We start from the raw sequence: 15,793 nt of genomic DNA, 5'->3' as shown, positions 1-15,793 counted from the left end.
AATAGACTAAAGGATTGATCCAATATTTGATGTTCACTAGTGATGTTTTAGTCTTAACGCTGCTGCATATAAATTTTGACAGAGCTGTTGTTTTTATCACAGTGCAGTAATGTAATAAACTTTTTGTTGTAGAATCAACAGCAGAAAAAGGAAACACAACCACTGATCAAGAAAACCAAGGAGAAGAATCCAGACCAGACATTGTGGAGCCATCAACGCTTTGGGTCCTGGTTTGCATATCATTAATAGGGGTTATAGTTTTAATTATAATTTGCTTAAGAAAAAATATTTCAAGGTGCTTAATGTCAAGCGCACGCAGCGTGGGTTCGGACGCTCAAGAGGTTATGAACCCTTGCACATATTGAATCAGTAATTGCTGATGATCATGACGAATCAGCTGATAAATGAAACTGTACATTTTGGCGTACAGCAATTGCATGAACTTTCGTGTTAACCATAGAGTCAGGGGAGGAGGAGCTTACAGCTGTCATTGTTGCTGCCACAGCTTCAGATTGAAAAAGTAAGAAAAAAAAGACAAGTGTGCAAAGGATTTGGTTAAAAATAGCTTGAGCGAGTGCATGTGTTACTGTATTATCTTTATGTGCACACTATAAGGCTACCTAGCAGTCTGGAGTGACGTCATGCATTATTTGGAAATAGCAGACAAATTCGAATTAATTCTGCAAATTCAGCTTTTTTAATGCTTTACGGCTGTTGGGATGGATTTTGTTGGGAAACTGCATACTTCCGTTACTTGTCTGTGTGTCATATTCATAAATAAAGGAAAGAAGATCAGGCTACCACTATATGCAGTGGAAGTTGTTATAGTAGCTTAAAGCCACAACAAATGAACCTTGAACCAAAAAGAGTTTCCAAGCAAAAAGAAAAAGCGACACAGTACCCGTAGTAAAACACGAATCTGTATCGTTTTTTTTGTTTGTTTTTTTTTTCAGAAATTTGCAAAACGTCACATTTGCTGCTCATTGACAAGGTTCACTATAATACTTTGATCTGCTTACAGTTAAAACAACAGTGGCATTTATTTCTTACATTATTTATTTATTTATTTATTTATTTTAGGAGTGTTCGATGTTTTGATGTCATTAGTGACATTTGCCCTGATAAGTAACCATGAAAAGCCACATTAGAAAAGATAAATAAAAATCCTGCATTGGTGAATCATAATTATTAGATTAAAAAGTAGAAATTTTGAGGTACATAAAATAGAAATGAACACATAAAAAAATATATATATTTTTTTTTTTGTCAATTTTGACTTCTCATAATTATGACTTAGCATGTCATACTTTTGACCTTTTATGTCATAATTTTAATTGTCATAATTGTGACATGATTTACCCAAAGCATGTTTTTTTCTTTCTTTTGTGGCATAAATGGGTTTCCATCGCTCAGTGATGCAGCTTAAACCATCAGATTCATCCGTGCAGAATAACGGAGACGAAGCACAACATGCATAATTACCCTGCAACCGCTAAAGGGTCAAAAGCTACTTTTTGTATTTTTATATACTATTTTTTATATTTTGTACCATTTGATTACTTTCTATCACTTTTGTGTAAATTGCTTTTAATTAATGTATATGAAATGTGCTATAATACATTTGCCTTGCCTCTCCACTTTGTAAGTTAAAAAGTTGCTTTTAGCTGATTTTTTACAGCTTTCTGGTGCCTAAGACACTGTTTTGTGCCGTTATACCCTTGCCTTATATGCACTGCATTCTTTTACTGTATAACATAATGAGATCTTCAAACATTTTTGACTAAAGTTAAAGGACAAATTATCCTGTCGATATATTGCTGCCTCAACAGTTCGAGTGTTTGTGCATTTAATTAGATACACTTTGCATTGGACCAAATGTTAGTAAACATTCATATTGAAAATGTTTTATTTTGCATAAACTGTTATTTTTAAAATGTACTTCAATATTCTCAGGTATTTACTGAGGAAAGAAATGAGGAAGGACCATTGTGTTTTATTGTATGTGGATGATCTTTATGTTCAAGGCCAAATAAATTTTGTCAATGAAATAGCATCTCTCAGAGTATTTTTTCTTTCTTTTTTTTTTTTTGGGGGGGGGGTGGTTTTGATTTACTAAATTTTGATTTTGATTTACTAAAATCATTTACATTTATTCATTTTGCATGCAAAACAAATTTTCTCATAAATGTCTCAGCCACACACATACATGGTTTCTGGTAAATCAAAATAATAGTAATGAAACAGCAGATCTGTGGTAGTATGAGATTTAATTGGTGTGCACATAAATCAGTCTTTGAGAATTCCACGTGTCCCATTTTTGTACGAATTTCTTGAATGTAAAAATTTTTAATGGAATGTCTGTTTTTAAATTATATTAGACAGCATTTTTATTCAGAAAATATATTGACATTTTTAAAAAGGTTTCTCCTGGAATAATTTTAGAATTTCTATCATACATTAAATTGAAAGATTCTATCATTTGTGATTATTACTGTTGTTGCTATTGGTATATATTTATGTTTTCTATATTGATTGTTTTTAAGACAAAATTGTTCAATTATTGTAAACAATGTATTGAAGTGATATTGTAATGATAAAAAAAAAAAAAAAAAAATTAAATACTGTTGATTGCCACTAAAATAGACATTGCTGTGGGTATGGTGTTGAATCATAAATTTAAAAAAAAAAATGTCCCATCATCATAACCAACCCCTATCTTGTAGATGCTGAATATAAAGTTTACAACTTTATTTTGAATATTATCTGAGGTTTCCATTGGGTTTAGATGGTGAATAACACTTGCAGCAGAGGAAACTGCAGTATCTCCCTGCAGTGGTCTAAACAAACCAAGCTTGCAAGAATTAAAAATTTCAGGACCGTAAAAACAAGCAAGCAAAAGTTGGAGTTTGGTTCTTTAGGCAGTGCACTCGGGCTCTTTGAGGGCCCAATGAGAGCAATGATGGCCTCCAAGGGCCCCATATGTATCTTGGCACCAGAGTGACACATGGGGCTGAGCTCTTCTCACTTGTGTCCGTTTCTGAAAAACAGTCGGGTGCTAAGAGTTTCCACATCAAGCAAGCTCCTTAAATGGAAAACATCAGATAATGGCATCAGGTTGACATTATTATGCACATGACATTTTTTGTTTTTCCTAAAAAAAAAAAAAAAAAAGTATATATATATAAAGATTTTCAACAATTCTATTACAATGTGGAAGTTACATGTGAAAGAACTGATAATGACAGCTTTATTTATTTTTATAAAATAAAATAATTATGCAGAATGCTATTTAAAAACATTTAATGGGTTATGATGAACTCAAAACAGAATATTTGACATAGAAAACTATGTCATATGTGCTTGTAAAGGATCCACTGGAGGCGAGCTTGATGAACCCAAATGCAGTTTATTTACATCCAAACGTGATCAAAATACAAAACAAAGACTTGACTAAGCATAACTTGACAAACTAAAACTCACCACATAGAGGTTACAGGGAAACACTTAACAAAGACACATGGCAAACATGAGGGCTTAAATACACAAATGGACTAATCACTAAACAAGACACACCTGTGAAAATAATAGACAGTTAACTAATGACAGACTCATTGACAGTCTGTCATTAAATGAGACATCATTCAGAGAAATGTTTCAGTTGAGGATCAGGATCCAGAACACAGTGTTTTCTCAGAGGAGTTTAAGAAAGAAGCTTCACTCAGATACTCATGTAAGTCTGAGAACATTTACTCATTTACTGCTGTTCATTTCACTAATACTGGATCAGACGTCACATCAGACAGAAGGGTGAGTATAGCATCCTACTGAAAAGACAGCTTATTTTTTAGTGAAACTAGCACACTATTTTGTACACTGTAAAAATGTTAAAACATGTTAATTGCTTAACGGTAAGTTACCTTACCATACAGTGAAAAAATGCACATGTCTTTTTTTTTTTTTAATACATCATATTAAATGTATTTTTCACTGTAACATACTGAAAAATTTTGGCAAGTAAAAAATTATGACTTACCAGATAATTTAGGCAGTAAAAACAGTAAAAGGACATTTCCAGAAGTCATGTCACATCACATATGATTAATTTTTGTTTTTATAAATAATTCTTATTTTTGTTATCAGTAATGCACATTAGTGTGTTTTTTGACATTTGGTGTAATTTAGTTCATGTTTATTGCATTATTATAGTGTTGTGTGTTACCCTGATGGTGTTTTGTATTAGTGTTTGACCCTGTGCACCGTCTATATGAGTATTAATCATGTTTTAATAATAGGCCATTTCTATTGTGCCTCCTGTATTATTATGATGGTTATTTGTACAGTTTAAAGTAAAGGCAAATTTTGAAAGTTAAAGTAGGTATATTAACATTATATCACTTAATGAAATATAAGGTTGGCATCCTGTTAAACTGGAACATTGTCACTGTATTTTTTACGTAAATTTCTGGCAACCACAGCTGCCATTTTTTTTTTACTGTAAATTTAACGAGATATTTCTTTACAGTCTAGTCTAACCAATGAAGATGATAAATAAAAGTATGCTTTTGTCATGTCTTTTACTGATTAATTAAAGTCCAGACATGACAGACAGATGATTGGAGATACAATGACTGAAATCAGAAACATTATGATATTAATAATGGTGAAAATTCAGCTGAAGATCTGGAGTCTTGAATATACTAAAGTAAATTTGAGAAAGATTAACGAATATCTGCGTATGTCTGATCAGTTCACGTGATAACTGATGATGTCACTTACGTCCGATGTCATACGTAGAACGCATGGAGTAGCCTACTGTTATCTTTATCACTGAGGTAATGTTTTCTGTAAAACTTTTTGCAGAATCAACAGCAGAAAAAGGAATCATATCCACTGAAAACCATGCAGGCAGTGTGTGGCCATTATTGCATTGGCTCTGGGTGGCATTATATTAGTTGTATTGTCTGCATTTATAGTTATAGGTTTCATGTTTTACTTGAGAAAATGTCCTCAAGCAGCCGTAGGGCAGGCGGACACAACATGGGTTCAGACACTCATGAGGTTGAAGACATTATGAATCAGTTGCTGTAGCTGTATAACTGTAACAGCAGAAACTGCATGAGCTTTAGCACTAAACACAGAGTCAGTGGAGGAGGTTGTGCTTCCAGTTTTGCTGCCACAACTTTAGATTAAAGTAACTGAAAAAGTTAGAAATAATCATGAAAGTGTGTAAAGGATTTGTTTGAATAACAGAGAACAGAATATAATCATGTAGATTGAGTGAGTGTGTGTTACTGTATTTCCTGCTGATCACATTAAGCCTAAAAGTTTGACAGCTGTTAGGATGGATTTTGTGGGAAACAGAATACTTTTGTCATTCATCCGTGCGCGTTTGTGTCATATCTGTAAATATAGGACAGAAGGTCAGGCTAGCATGCAGTGGAAGTTGTTTTTTTTATCTTAATTGTTAGACCTTTCATTTGTTCTCTCTGGTGTAAAAGACATTGTTTTGTGCCGTTATATTCTTGCCAAATGCATTGAATTGTTTTTTTATTGTGATATAAGATTCAAACACTGAATAAGGAACATGATTTTGCTGTATCTGAAGGAAATGAGTTTGTCAGTAAGTTCTTCTTTACCACAAGTGTTGTTTCTCACGCTGCGTTTGACAGTATTAAATGTAAATTGTATAATTTCATGTTAGCACTGCACATCATTTACCAAACATGTTAATTCCTGATATCACGTCAATTAAAACAATGTATTTGTACACAGTGTGCAAAAGATAAAACAGATAAAAACTGATACACATCTAACACTAATACTGGAAGATCATTTTATATTTATCATTTTATATTTCTTAAGATTAAAACTGCACATCGTTTAGACAAAAAATATTAATTCCTGCACATCAAATTAATTATTTTTTGTCCCAAATCCCATTATATCTTTGTTCATGTCTTACTGTACGTCACTCACTCCAGGATACTTCTTTCTTGTGTGCTGAATATTGCAGATTTTTGGCACATATAACTTTTCATGCACAATGATAACTGCTTAATCAGAAGAGGAACAGAGTGAACCGAGCAAATGATCATAATGTCCAGAGACATGGTGTTGGGCTCTTTACAGTAACTGGGGCTCTTTGAGGGCCCAATGAGGCTCTGGATGTATTTCAGTACAGAAATCTGTGGAGAAATAGGACTGGACTCTTCTTACTTGTGGCAATGTTTATAACTCCAGTATCCTGGAGCCACAGCAACACTATTCTGATAAATCATCAAACAATGGCATCAGGTGATGCGCTTCTGCAAACTAAAAGAGACAAAGACAAACTAAACGTATCTATGTAGAACCAGACTGACCAGAACAGGCTTCAGTAAGCATTGTTCATAACACAAAAACACAATACAACAATGCGGTAACACACACACACACACACACACACACACACACACACACACACACACACACACACACACACACACACACACACACACACACACACACACACACACACACACACACACACACACACACACACACACACACACACACACACACACAAATTCAAATTCAAATTGAAATGACTTTATAAGGGGATTTTAACTAGACATTGATGTGAGCTGGAGACACAGAGTCAGTGAATATTGTGTGTGATATAATTCCCAGCAGAAAGTCAGAAACAGGATCCAGACTATGAGAACAGAACTGAAAGTTTCCCTGGTGATTTTCTGAGTGGAAACTTCTCCATCAAACTCACCAATCTTCAATACACTGATGTAGGAAAATACACCTAAAATCACAAACTCATCTGAACTTCAGACTGTACAGCTGATCATCAGTGATGTGTGAAATTGGGTAATTTGTGTGTTAAGTTTTTAATTTTAAAAAGTTGTGTTGTAAAGTTACAGACATAGTTTAAATCTTCAATATTCTCAGGTATATTCAGAGCTTTGTGTTTCATTGTACGCAGACAATCTCTTTTTCATCTGTAGAAGTTTTTGCATATTTATTTGGGTGTTTATATTGGATTTTTTAATAAAACTAAACGTTTTCTTATAACCAAAATAAAAAAAGCCCATTAGGTATACACTTCCCTTACTCTGAAAATAATAAGTCTTCTCCTCATATCCAACCTACACTTTGTAGACACTGAATATACAGTCTATTTAAAGGTTTATTATGAAAAGTATCAGAGTTGTTCAACTGGTTTAGATTGTGGAGAATCATCATCACTATCAGCCTATTGGAGACAGAAGAGGAAACTACAGTATATTCTCTACAGAATATGATGTCTTGCTTTGGTTTGGCCATGAAGACATCGACCTTAACCTTTATTTTGTAGTATTTTTTAATTATATATGGAAAATTAACAAGTTTCAATGGTCAAGACAAAACAAAGCTCTCTGAGGGTCCATGAGGCTTTAATGTTCTCTAAGAGCCCCAGCCGGATCTCAACATCAGAACATCATAAACGCATGGATCTCTACATGTGTGTGTATGACAAACATTGTGCTGAGAGTTTCCACATAAACACCACTCCTTACTAGTCAATGAAACACATCAAATAATGGCATCAGGTCAAACAGAAACAGTATGATGACAATAGGAATTATACAATACAAAAGAATGTACAATATGTCAAAATCAGGATAAATATTAATGTTATAAAATGCAAAATATATAAAGATGTATAAAGCAAAACAAATGTCAATAAATTCAAAAAGTTCAACTGAAGTAAAACAAGCAAACACACACACACACACACACACACACACACAACCAACCAAACCTACACGCTTATATGACTATAAACAAGACTGTGTGGTTGGCTCCATCCACGCCGTCATTGCCTGCTGTCATCCCCATGCCGGCCCTCTTCACCATTCCTCCATTCCTCCATTCCTCCATGGCTCCTCCCTCCATCATCGCCGGCTGTGATGTCCAGAACACATGACCCACAGTGGCCTCTTCTCTGTGACATCTAGAACATGTCATATTTCTGGAAATATTCTTGCCAGTTTACTCCTAGAAAAGTGTAGCCTATGGATTATCTTAAGTAGGCCTAAGGGATAAAGTATTACCGAGGCAGTTGTTATAGCGAATAACAACCCCGACAGGCTGAATGGGCAACCGCCTCGCTATACATTATCCCACTTATTACATGGCTACCTACAAAATAAATAAATAATTTGACACGAAATATTGTTTTAAAAAGGAGTATATTGACTTAAAAACGATTATATTGCTTCCGCTAAAGAAAATAGTCCGTTCCGCGTCCATAGCAACGCTCTGTTTTTCATGGCAACGGTGTATTATACTTCGCAGCGGTCTGTTATCAAGAAATATGATACACATGGAATATGTAACAAGCAGCTTGTTCGATCTCCACTGTTGATATGGATTGTTGAAGTCTGACTTTATCCTGTTCACTGATAAAGTGGCAAAAAAGTGTGCTGTGTTCTCACTGTCACATGACTCTGGTGTGTATAGCTCATCATAAAACAAAAACTAAACTGCTTGTCAATGCTTAACTGGTCTGTGGTTATTCCATGTGACTTCTACATTTCTGTTATATAACTAGTTTAATTTTTCTGTCTCAATGGTGTGAAAGCAGCTTGCTAGCCTTTTTCGCCATACTTGAATTCTTGCTGTTTAGATCTCAGATATAACCTCTCCTCCGCCTCCATGGTTAAGGTATCTCTGACTGTAATACTCCTCTCTCCTTATATAGGGCAGCGGTGGAGATCTAGAATGCTCTTGATCCATATCATTTATCCTTGAGATAATCTGATTTTCCTTCATTCTTCACTCCATTCTTTTTTCCTTCATGCCCGCACTGTATGAAATGATTTTGTCTTCAACGTCTCCCAGAAGTTACAGTCAGTCATACCCGGCGCGGTTTGTTTCAAGAAAGTAATATATCTGATTATACAGAATTCAACAAACTTCTATTTTGCCAGTAATCTAGAGTTGAATCTCCACACACCCCGTGATGGTATGTTGTTTTGAAAGCAGAGAGTGATCACTACATGGTCAGAAATGACTATACCTGTGTATTCACATAATCTGAGTAATGGTAACATTCTCTTGTCTGTAAAGATGAAGTCAATCCTTGAATAGATCTGATGAGTTGCAGAAAAATGCCTTGAAGTTTGGATTCATATATTTCCATGCGTCAAACACACCGCAAGTTTGCAGAAGCTCATTGAAATATCGATATGATTTAGTGCTGTTATATTCTTGCCATTTGCACAGCATTTTATTATTGTCATGGTTTGTTGTTGCATTAAGCGCACAACGAAAGGGATAGAGAACAAAAACAGCCTTTATTAAATCCACACAGAAAACTCATGAGATCGCAGGAGGAAACCATAAACACAACCACGTTTAACACTGACCGTACCAGACCAAAGAACTAGAGAAACACAGGCCTTAAATACACGAGGAGTGTCAAACGAACAAGTGTGGGAACTAATTAAACACCAGGGAAACTAACTAGGGAACACAGTCAGGCAAACAAGGAAACCAAAACCCCATGATAATAAAACAGAAACGCATTTCAAATGTATAACAGAATGAGACACTAAAAAAGGAACATTGTTTGCTAAAGGTCAGATGAGTCGGTCAGTGTGTTGCTGTCTTGACAATTCTGTACCACAAGTGTTCTTTCTTCATGTTGTGTTTACTATATCTATGTTATTTCATGATTATGTTCGAAGTCTGACTCATTACATCAGTAATTTTTTTTTTACTCTGTATAAAGATGAAACATGGTGCTCAAAGTTGAGATCTGCTATACAAGTTGTTGTTATAGATACACACTGCACAAAATGAGTATATGGTGTCTTCAACTCCACGACAGTCAGACATTTATATTATTCACAAATTGTAAAATCCCAGAGAAAGTTCCAGTAGGAACAAATGTACGATGCATTCTGCACACCGGGAATGCCTGTACATTGTTTTATTTTTTGTTTGTTTAGTTCCTCCCAGACAGCAATAGCGTCGGCACAGATCCGGCCCACATCCGGTACACGTGGATTCCACACGGTTCAGATCTTTGTTGGTCCTGAAACAACATTCTAGTCAAACCAGAAGCCCACACCTCACACAAACCATAGACTAGCCCTCAAATCAGTGGACAATTATTGGTTGATAAAGATGGTGTTCAAGCCCTTAACATTAACCCAAGACTAAACCTAACAGTAGACCTAAACCTAACCCTAAAATGTGATTGGTTGATAAGGATGTTTTTCCAGGATGTTGATTCAGGAAACTTCCTCCTTAGCGAAATCATGTTCACCTCTATTTATATATTCTTCTGGGAAAGATGCAAATGTGCTCCTTGCCACCTTGAATATCAAACATACCGTATTTTGTCATGTTTTAAAGAAGAGTCAAGGTGATTTTAACTAAGAATCCAAACTGTTTAAGAAAGAAGCTTCACTCAAATACTCATGTAAGTCTGAGAACATTTACTCATTTACTGCTGTTCATTTCACTAATACTGGATCAAACGTCACATCAGACAGAAGGACGAGTATAGCATCCTGCTGAAAAGACCAGCTTATTTTTATTATTATACATCAAACTTGATTATTTTTCTAGCACAATATTTTGTACACAATATTTGGTACACTTAAAACGTTATTGGTTTGCTATACAGTACATGATAAAAAAATAAATAAAAAAGTCATTACACATTATAACATATGATTACATTTTTTATAAATAATTTTTATCAGTAATGTACATTGGTGTGTTTCGAGTGACATTGATGTAATTTACTGTAGTTCATGTTTATTGCATTATTTTAGTGTTGTGTGTTACCCTGATGGTGTTTTGTCTTTGTGTTTGACCCTGTGCACCGTCTATATGAGTATTAATCATGTTTTATTAATAGGCCATTTCTATTGTCCTACCTGTATTATTATTGTGGTTATTGGTACATTTTAAAGTAAAGACAAATTAAAATAGGTTAAAACATTTAAAGTTAAAATAGGTATATTAACATTATATCACTTAATGAAATATAAGGTTGGCATCCTGTTAAACAGTCTAGTCTAAACAATGAAAATTATCAATAAAATGCTTTTAAAATAAAATAAATGATAAAGATAAAATTAAAAGCTGAATTAAAGTGCGTATATGACAGACAGATTATTAGAGATTTAATTACTAAGATCAGAAATATTATGATATTAATAATGGTGATTCAGCAGAAGATCAGAAGGAGGTTCAACCAACTCTGAGTTAAAACTTGAACTCTGAGTTGACTTACCCTGAGATGGGAAACTCTGAGTTTTCAGTTTCAGAACAGCTGATATGAGTTAGTTTAATCAACTCTGAGTTGACTGACTCTGAGTTAAGCGCGTGCACCACAACTATAAAAAGCCATTATCAGTGGAGCGCAGATATTATGAGTCACCATGGCAACAGCGCCAGACAAAAAGAGGTCTTCATATTTCTCACCAGTACAAACATTATTACTGTAATTTTACAGTATTAGAACATTAATACTGTAATTTAATTAAAGGGATTACTCTTAATTCTTCTGTAATTTAAAGTAAAATCTGATGTAACTGCATTAGACTATAGAACAATTCTGTATATTTAACATACATTTTTAAAAGGTATATTTTTAATGTAATCTTCTCCCTCTACACACTTTGGTCAATTCAAGAATAATTCATGCAATTGTATATTGTTTATTTGAAAGCATTAAAAGTGCAGTTTCTTGTCTCTCCTTGTATTGTTCAAGTGGTTGAGGTTGATATGGGATTTAGTAATTAGTAATAATTAGACCAATACTTTCTAGAGATAGTCATTATTACATGAATCTAATTACACTGTTGAAGATGTCATTTGTCGTTAGTAATAAAAGTAATTTACCCAGCTGTTATAATATCAGAGGTGAAACTGGAAGAACAGTATGATGTTATTCAACATAATTTTAATGTTCATGTTCATGTAGGTGCAGTCCTGCAGGTATTAAAAGAACATGGCAGCAGCTGAAAATTAAATATAAAAACATAATTCAATCAGGTAAGGCTTGAGCATATCATGGGTGTAGGCCTGACTTTACAAACATTTGCAACATTTGACATATTAAATAACTAAATAGCATCCAGTGTCTAGCAGTGCAGCAGCATTTACAGCTGAGGGAATTCCTGGAGGGACTTCAGAGCCAGTCACTCCCGAAGATCCAAGGGCCTCATAAAATGTAAGAGGTTTACATGTGTTATTTTTTATATAGGCTATTTTAGAGGCCTACAGAGGTAATGTTATTATGTGTCTACACATTCTGATTATTTCACATTTTTATGTGGAGTAGCCTATAGAATCAAAGTTTAAATCTAAGTATAAACAGGTATTCTATCTCTCCCCCCGCCCCCAGAGTGTGGAAGAACAGCAGGAGGACGGTCCATCAACTTCTGTTGCACAGATGAACACAGTTCAGTGATTTCCAGTAAATGCCACAGTTTAATTCTGTAGAATTTGTTCAGAATGTAACTCTAATCTACTACTGTATTTTCAGTTGCCAGTTAAGGAGTCATATAGACTTCATCTTATTAAAAAAAATAGGAAAAAACTGCATTAAAAATAGCAATATTTTATTTATTAATAAAAGATTCATTTTATTAATAAAAATGTACTGAAAGAATGAATGAGGTGTTTAAACACCGCTTCCTCTTTAAAAAAGGGGAGGAGACCGAAAGAAACCGACCAGGTTGTTCACAGAGTAATTTACCATGGTAGCTGACTCCGAGTATAAGTTACCTCTCTTTCAGAAACGGGCTTGTCTTACTCTGCTTTCTCAGGGTTGACATACCTCCCATTCTGAAACAGAAAACCCAGAGTTTCCCTCATTTCAGGGTTAACATACTCAGAGTTTTCACTTAACCTCCTTTCTGAAACAGGCCCCATGAGTCTTGATTATAGCCTACCGAAGTAAATTTAAGATGAAGAATATCTGCGCATGCTGATCACGTGATTCTGTTGACGTCACTTAAGTCTGATGTCATCATACGTCGAACACTTGGTGTACGGAAGCTGAAGAGCTACGATACTTTCTGGTGAAAAAGTAGTATTTCATCCTAATTAAAAAAGTATTTAATGCAATATAGTCAAATAAAATATATATTGATATGATAATATTGGTCCACCATGGTGATCAGGTATGTTTGCTGAATGCAGAATGAAACACTATTTGCACACACGTGTACTTCTCAGCAGTGAAGACCTGGTGTAACGTTAGCTTGTTGCTCGTGTTCGTGTTTGGCCTGCTGTGTTTTGGTTGTCAAATGCTTTATCTAAACTAAAATTAAAAGGGAATTTTTAGTGTTGTTAAAACATTAAACATGAATTGTTAAGTAATGATTGTAAAGTAGTTTATCTGCTGTAACTATTATTTTCATTAAGTTTTTTTTCTTTCTTTTTTTTTTTTTTCCCTGGTACATATGCAGGTAGTTTTAGTAGTTTGATTTGTAGTGAATTCAAGGTTTTACCAATAGCATAATAAAGTTGCCCATTTAAGAACATTTACTGCCAGTTTGTAACATATTTAGAGATTAATTTCTTAACTGTGAGTAATAAAACTAAGTGTGGGAGGGACACTCTATCCTATCTTACCATCTTACCTTTATTATGTGTGTTATGTGGGAATCAAACTCATGACTTTAGTGTTTGTACCGTACTATTCAAGTTGAACCAAAGGAAGTTAAATAAACTTGTTTTTTCTGTTTCTGCAGTTGTGGCTTCATCTGTGTGTTTGCGGTGCTGATAAACAAAGGTAAACATCTGAACAAACTACAGTTGAAAGTTAAATGAACTGACTGTTAAAGTACATTTACAATTTAAGTTTGTGTTGTTTCAGTGTCTCTGCAGGAAACAGTAGAGGCTGTTATTGGTGCTTCTGTTCTCCTGCCGTGTTCTTCCACTGAACATGATCTGAAACTTCAAGACACTGATGTACACTGGAGACACAATAATGACACAATTGTGTATAGTATAATTGAGGATAATTATTTAGAGTCTGAACCCGGAGTACAAGAACAGAACTGAAACTTTCCCTGATGAGTTTCTGAGAGAAATATCTTCTCACACACTCAACAACCTGATGCAGGAAAATACACTTGCTTCATCACAAACCCTTATTCTAAGAAGGAGACTTTAAGTTGATCAATAGTGTAAAACTGGTTGATCAATATATGATGTTTTGTGTTTTTAATAATTTTAAAAAGTTTTTTCAAATCTGAATACAATAAGTGTTTGACCAGCTAGTGATCCTCCAGTCTGAATGCTACTGTATGTCAATTATAGAAAACAGGGGAAACATCCACTAAAAACTAAGCAGAAGACACAGGAGAAACAGACAGTGTAAATATAATAACCTTTAATATTTGTATTGCATCAGCTGTATTATCCACAGTGCTCACGGTTTGTTTCATCATATTTCTCTTGAAAAAAATAAATAACTCAAGCTGACTCGTTCTGTCTCTGTCTCAGTGCCATAAATGACAAACATGTAAAAACTTTTTTTTATTCATTTTTGATTTTATCTTCATTGATAGATCTTTCATTGGTTCTTCTCTGGTGCAAAATACATTGTTATGTTCCATTATATTCTTGCTAAATGCATAGGACTACATAAGACATAGGACTGGACTCTTCTTACTTGTGGCAATGTTTATAACTACAGTGTCCTGGAGCCACAGCAACACTATTCTGATAAATCATCAAACAATGGCATCAGGTGATGCGCTTCTGCAAACTAAAAGAGACAAAGACAAACTAAACGTATCTATGTAGAACCAGACTGATCACTATAAGAACAGGATTCAATTAGCATTGTGTTCATATAACACACACAACAATGCGGTAATACACACACACATTCAAATGACTTTATAAGGGGATTTGAACTAGACATTGATGTGAGCTGGAGACACAGAGTCAGTGAATATTGTGTGTGATATAATTCCCAGCAGAAAGTCAGAAACAGGATCCAGACTATGAGAACAGAACTGAAAGTTTCCTGGTGATTTTCTGAGTGGAAACTTCTCCATCAAACTCACCTATCTCCAATACACTGATGTAGGAAAATACACCTAAAATCACAAACTCATCTGAACTTCAGACTGTACAGCTGATCATCAGTGATGTGTGAAATTGGGTAATTTGTGTAATTTTTTATTTTAAAAAGTTATGTTACAGACATTGTTTAAATCTTCAGTATTCTCAGTTATATTCAGAGCAATGAACTTTGTGTTTCATTGTGTGCAGACAATCTCTTTTTCATCTGTTGAAGTTTTTGGATATTTATTTGGGTGTTTATATTGGATATTTTTAATAAAACTAAATGTTTTCTCATAACCAAAATAAAAATAAGCTATACTCTTCCCTTGCATGGTTTCTACTAGGAAAAACACACACCACAAGGATTCTCTGAAAAGAATGTTTGAATTAAAAATAAATGTCTTATCATATCCAACCTACACTTTGTAGACACTGAATATACAGTCTATTTAAAGGTTTATTAAGAAAAGTATCAGAGTTGTGCAACTGGTTTAATTGGTGGAGAACTATCACTATCAGCCTATTGGAGGCAGAAGAGGAAACTTCATATTCTTTACAGAATATGATGTCTTGCTTTGCAAAAAGTAAAAAGTTTCAATTGTCAAAACAAACCAAGCATGCAATAATTTAAAATTTCAGTAAAACTTAAACTTTGTAAAGACATTAAAGCCAAATCTGTTGGTGTGTTTTGAGGCAGTGCACTGGGGCTCTC

General features: G+C 34.3%; 2 protein-coding genes and 1 long non-coding RNA gene across 9 annotated transcripts in view; all 3 read left to right on the top strand.

The window, feature by feature from the left end:
- The window catches only part of LOC307169381 (uncharacterized protein), a 301,523-nt gene that overhangs the window by 25,379 nt on the left and 260,351 nt on the right, over positions 1-15,793 (top strand). For 5 of the 6 annotated variants that reach the window (XR_013823103.1, XR_013823104.1, XR_013823105.1 and 2 more), the window contains one exon: positions 133-3,147. The exons of the other annotated variant lie outside the window; for it this stretch is intronic. Coding sequence is in view for 1 of the 5 variants with exons in the window: in XM_079889998.1 (XP_079746124.1) it covers positions 133-365 (233 nt within the window). In the remaining 4 variants the exon portion in view is untranslated. Of the gene's footprint in view, positions 1-132; positions 3,148-15,793 lie in introns of those variants that run through there. 6 annotated transcript variants of the gene reach the window in all.
- The window catches only part of LOC307169592 (sodium channel regulatory subunit beta-4-like), a gene marked incomplete at its 5' end in the record, with an annotated part of 199,970 nt that overhangs the window by 142,620 nt on the left and 41,557 nt on the right, over positions 1-15,793 (top strand). The gene's annotated exons all lie outside the window — the stretch shown is intronic.
- Positions 3,611-14,489, top strand: LOC307169408. 2 transcript variants are annotated; one of them, XR_013823119.1, is made up of 4 exons: positions 3,611-3,730; positions 11,978-12,048; positions 12,128-13,795; positions 13,880-14,489. It is a non-coding gene; the product is annotated as an uncharacterized lncRNA (long non-coding RNA). The 2 variants fall into 2 exon arrangements; XR_013823120.1 differs by having other exon boundaries at positions 3,611-3,807.

Source organism: Squalius cephalus, assembly GCF_949319135.1.
Source record: "Squalius cephalus genome assembly, chromosome: 13".
Taxonomy (NCBI): Eukaryota; Metazoa; Chordata; class Actinopteri; order Cypriniformes; family Leuciscidae; genus Squalius; species Squalius cephalus.
This window is presented reverse-complemented; position numbering and strand designations above follow the sequence as displayed.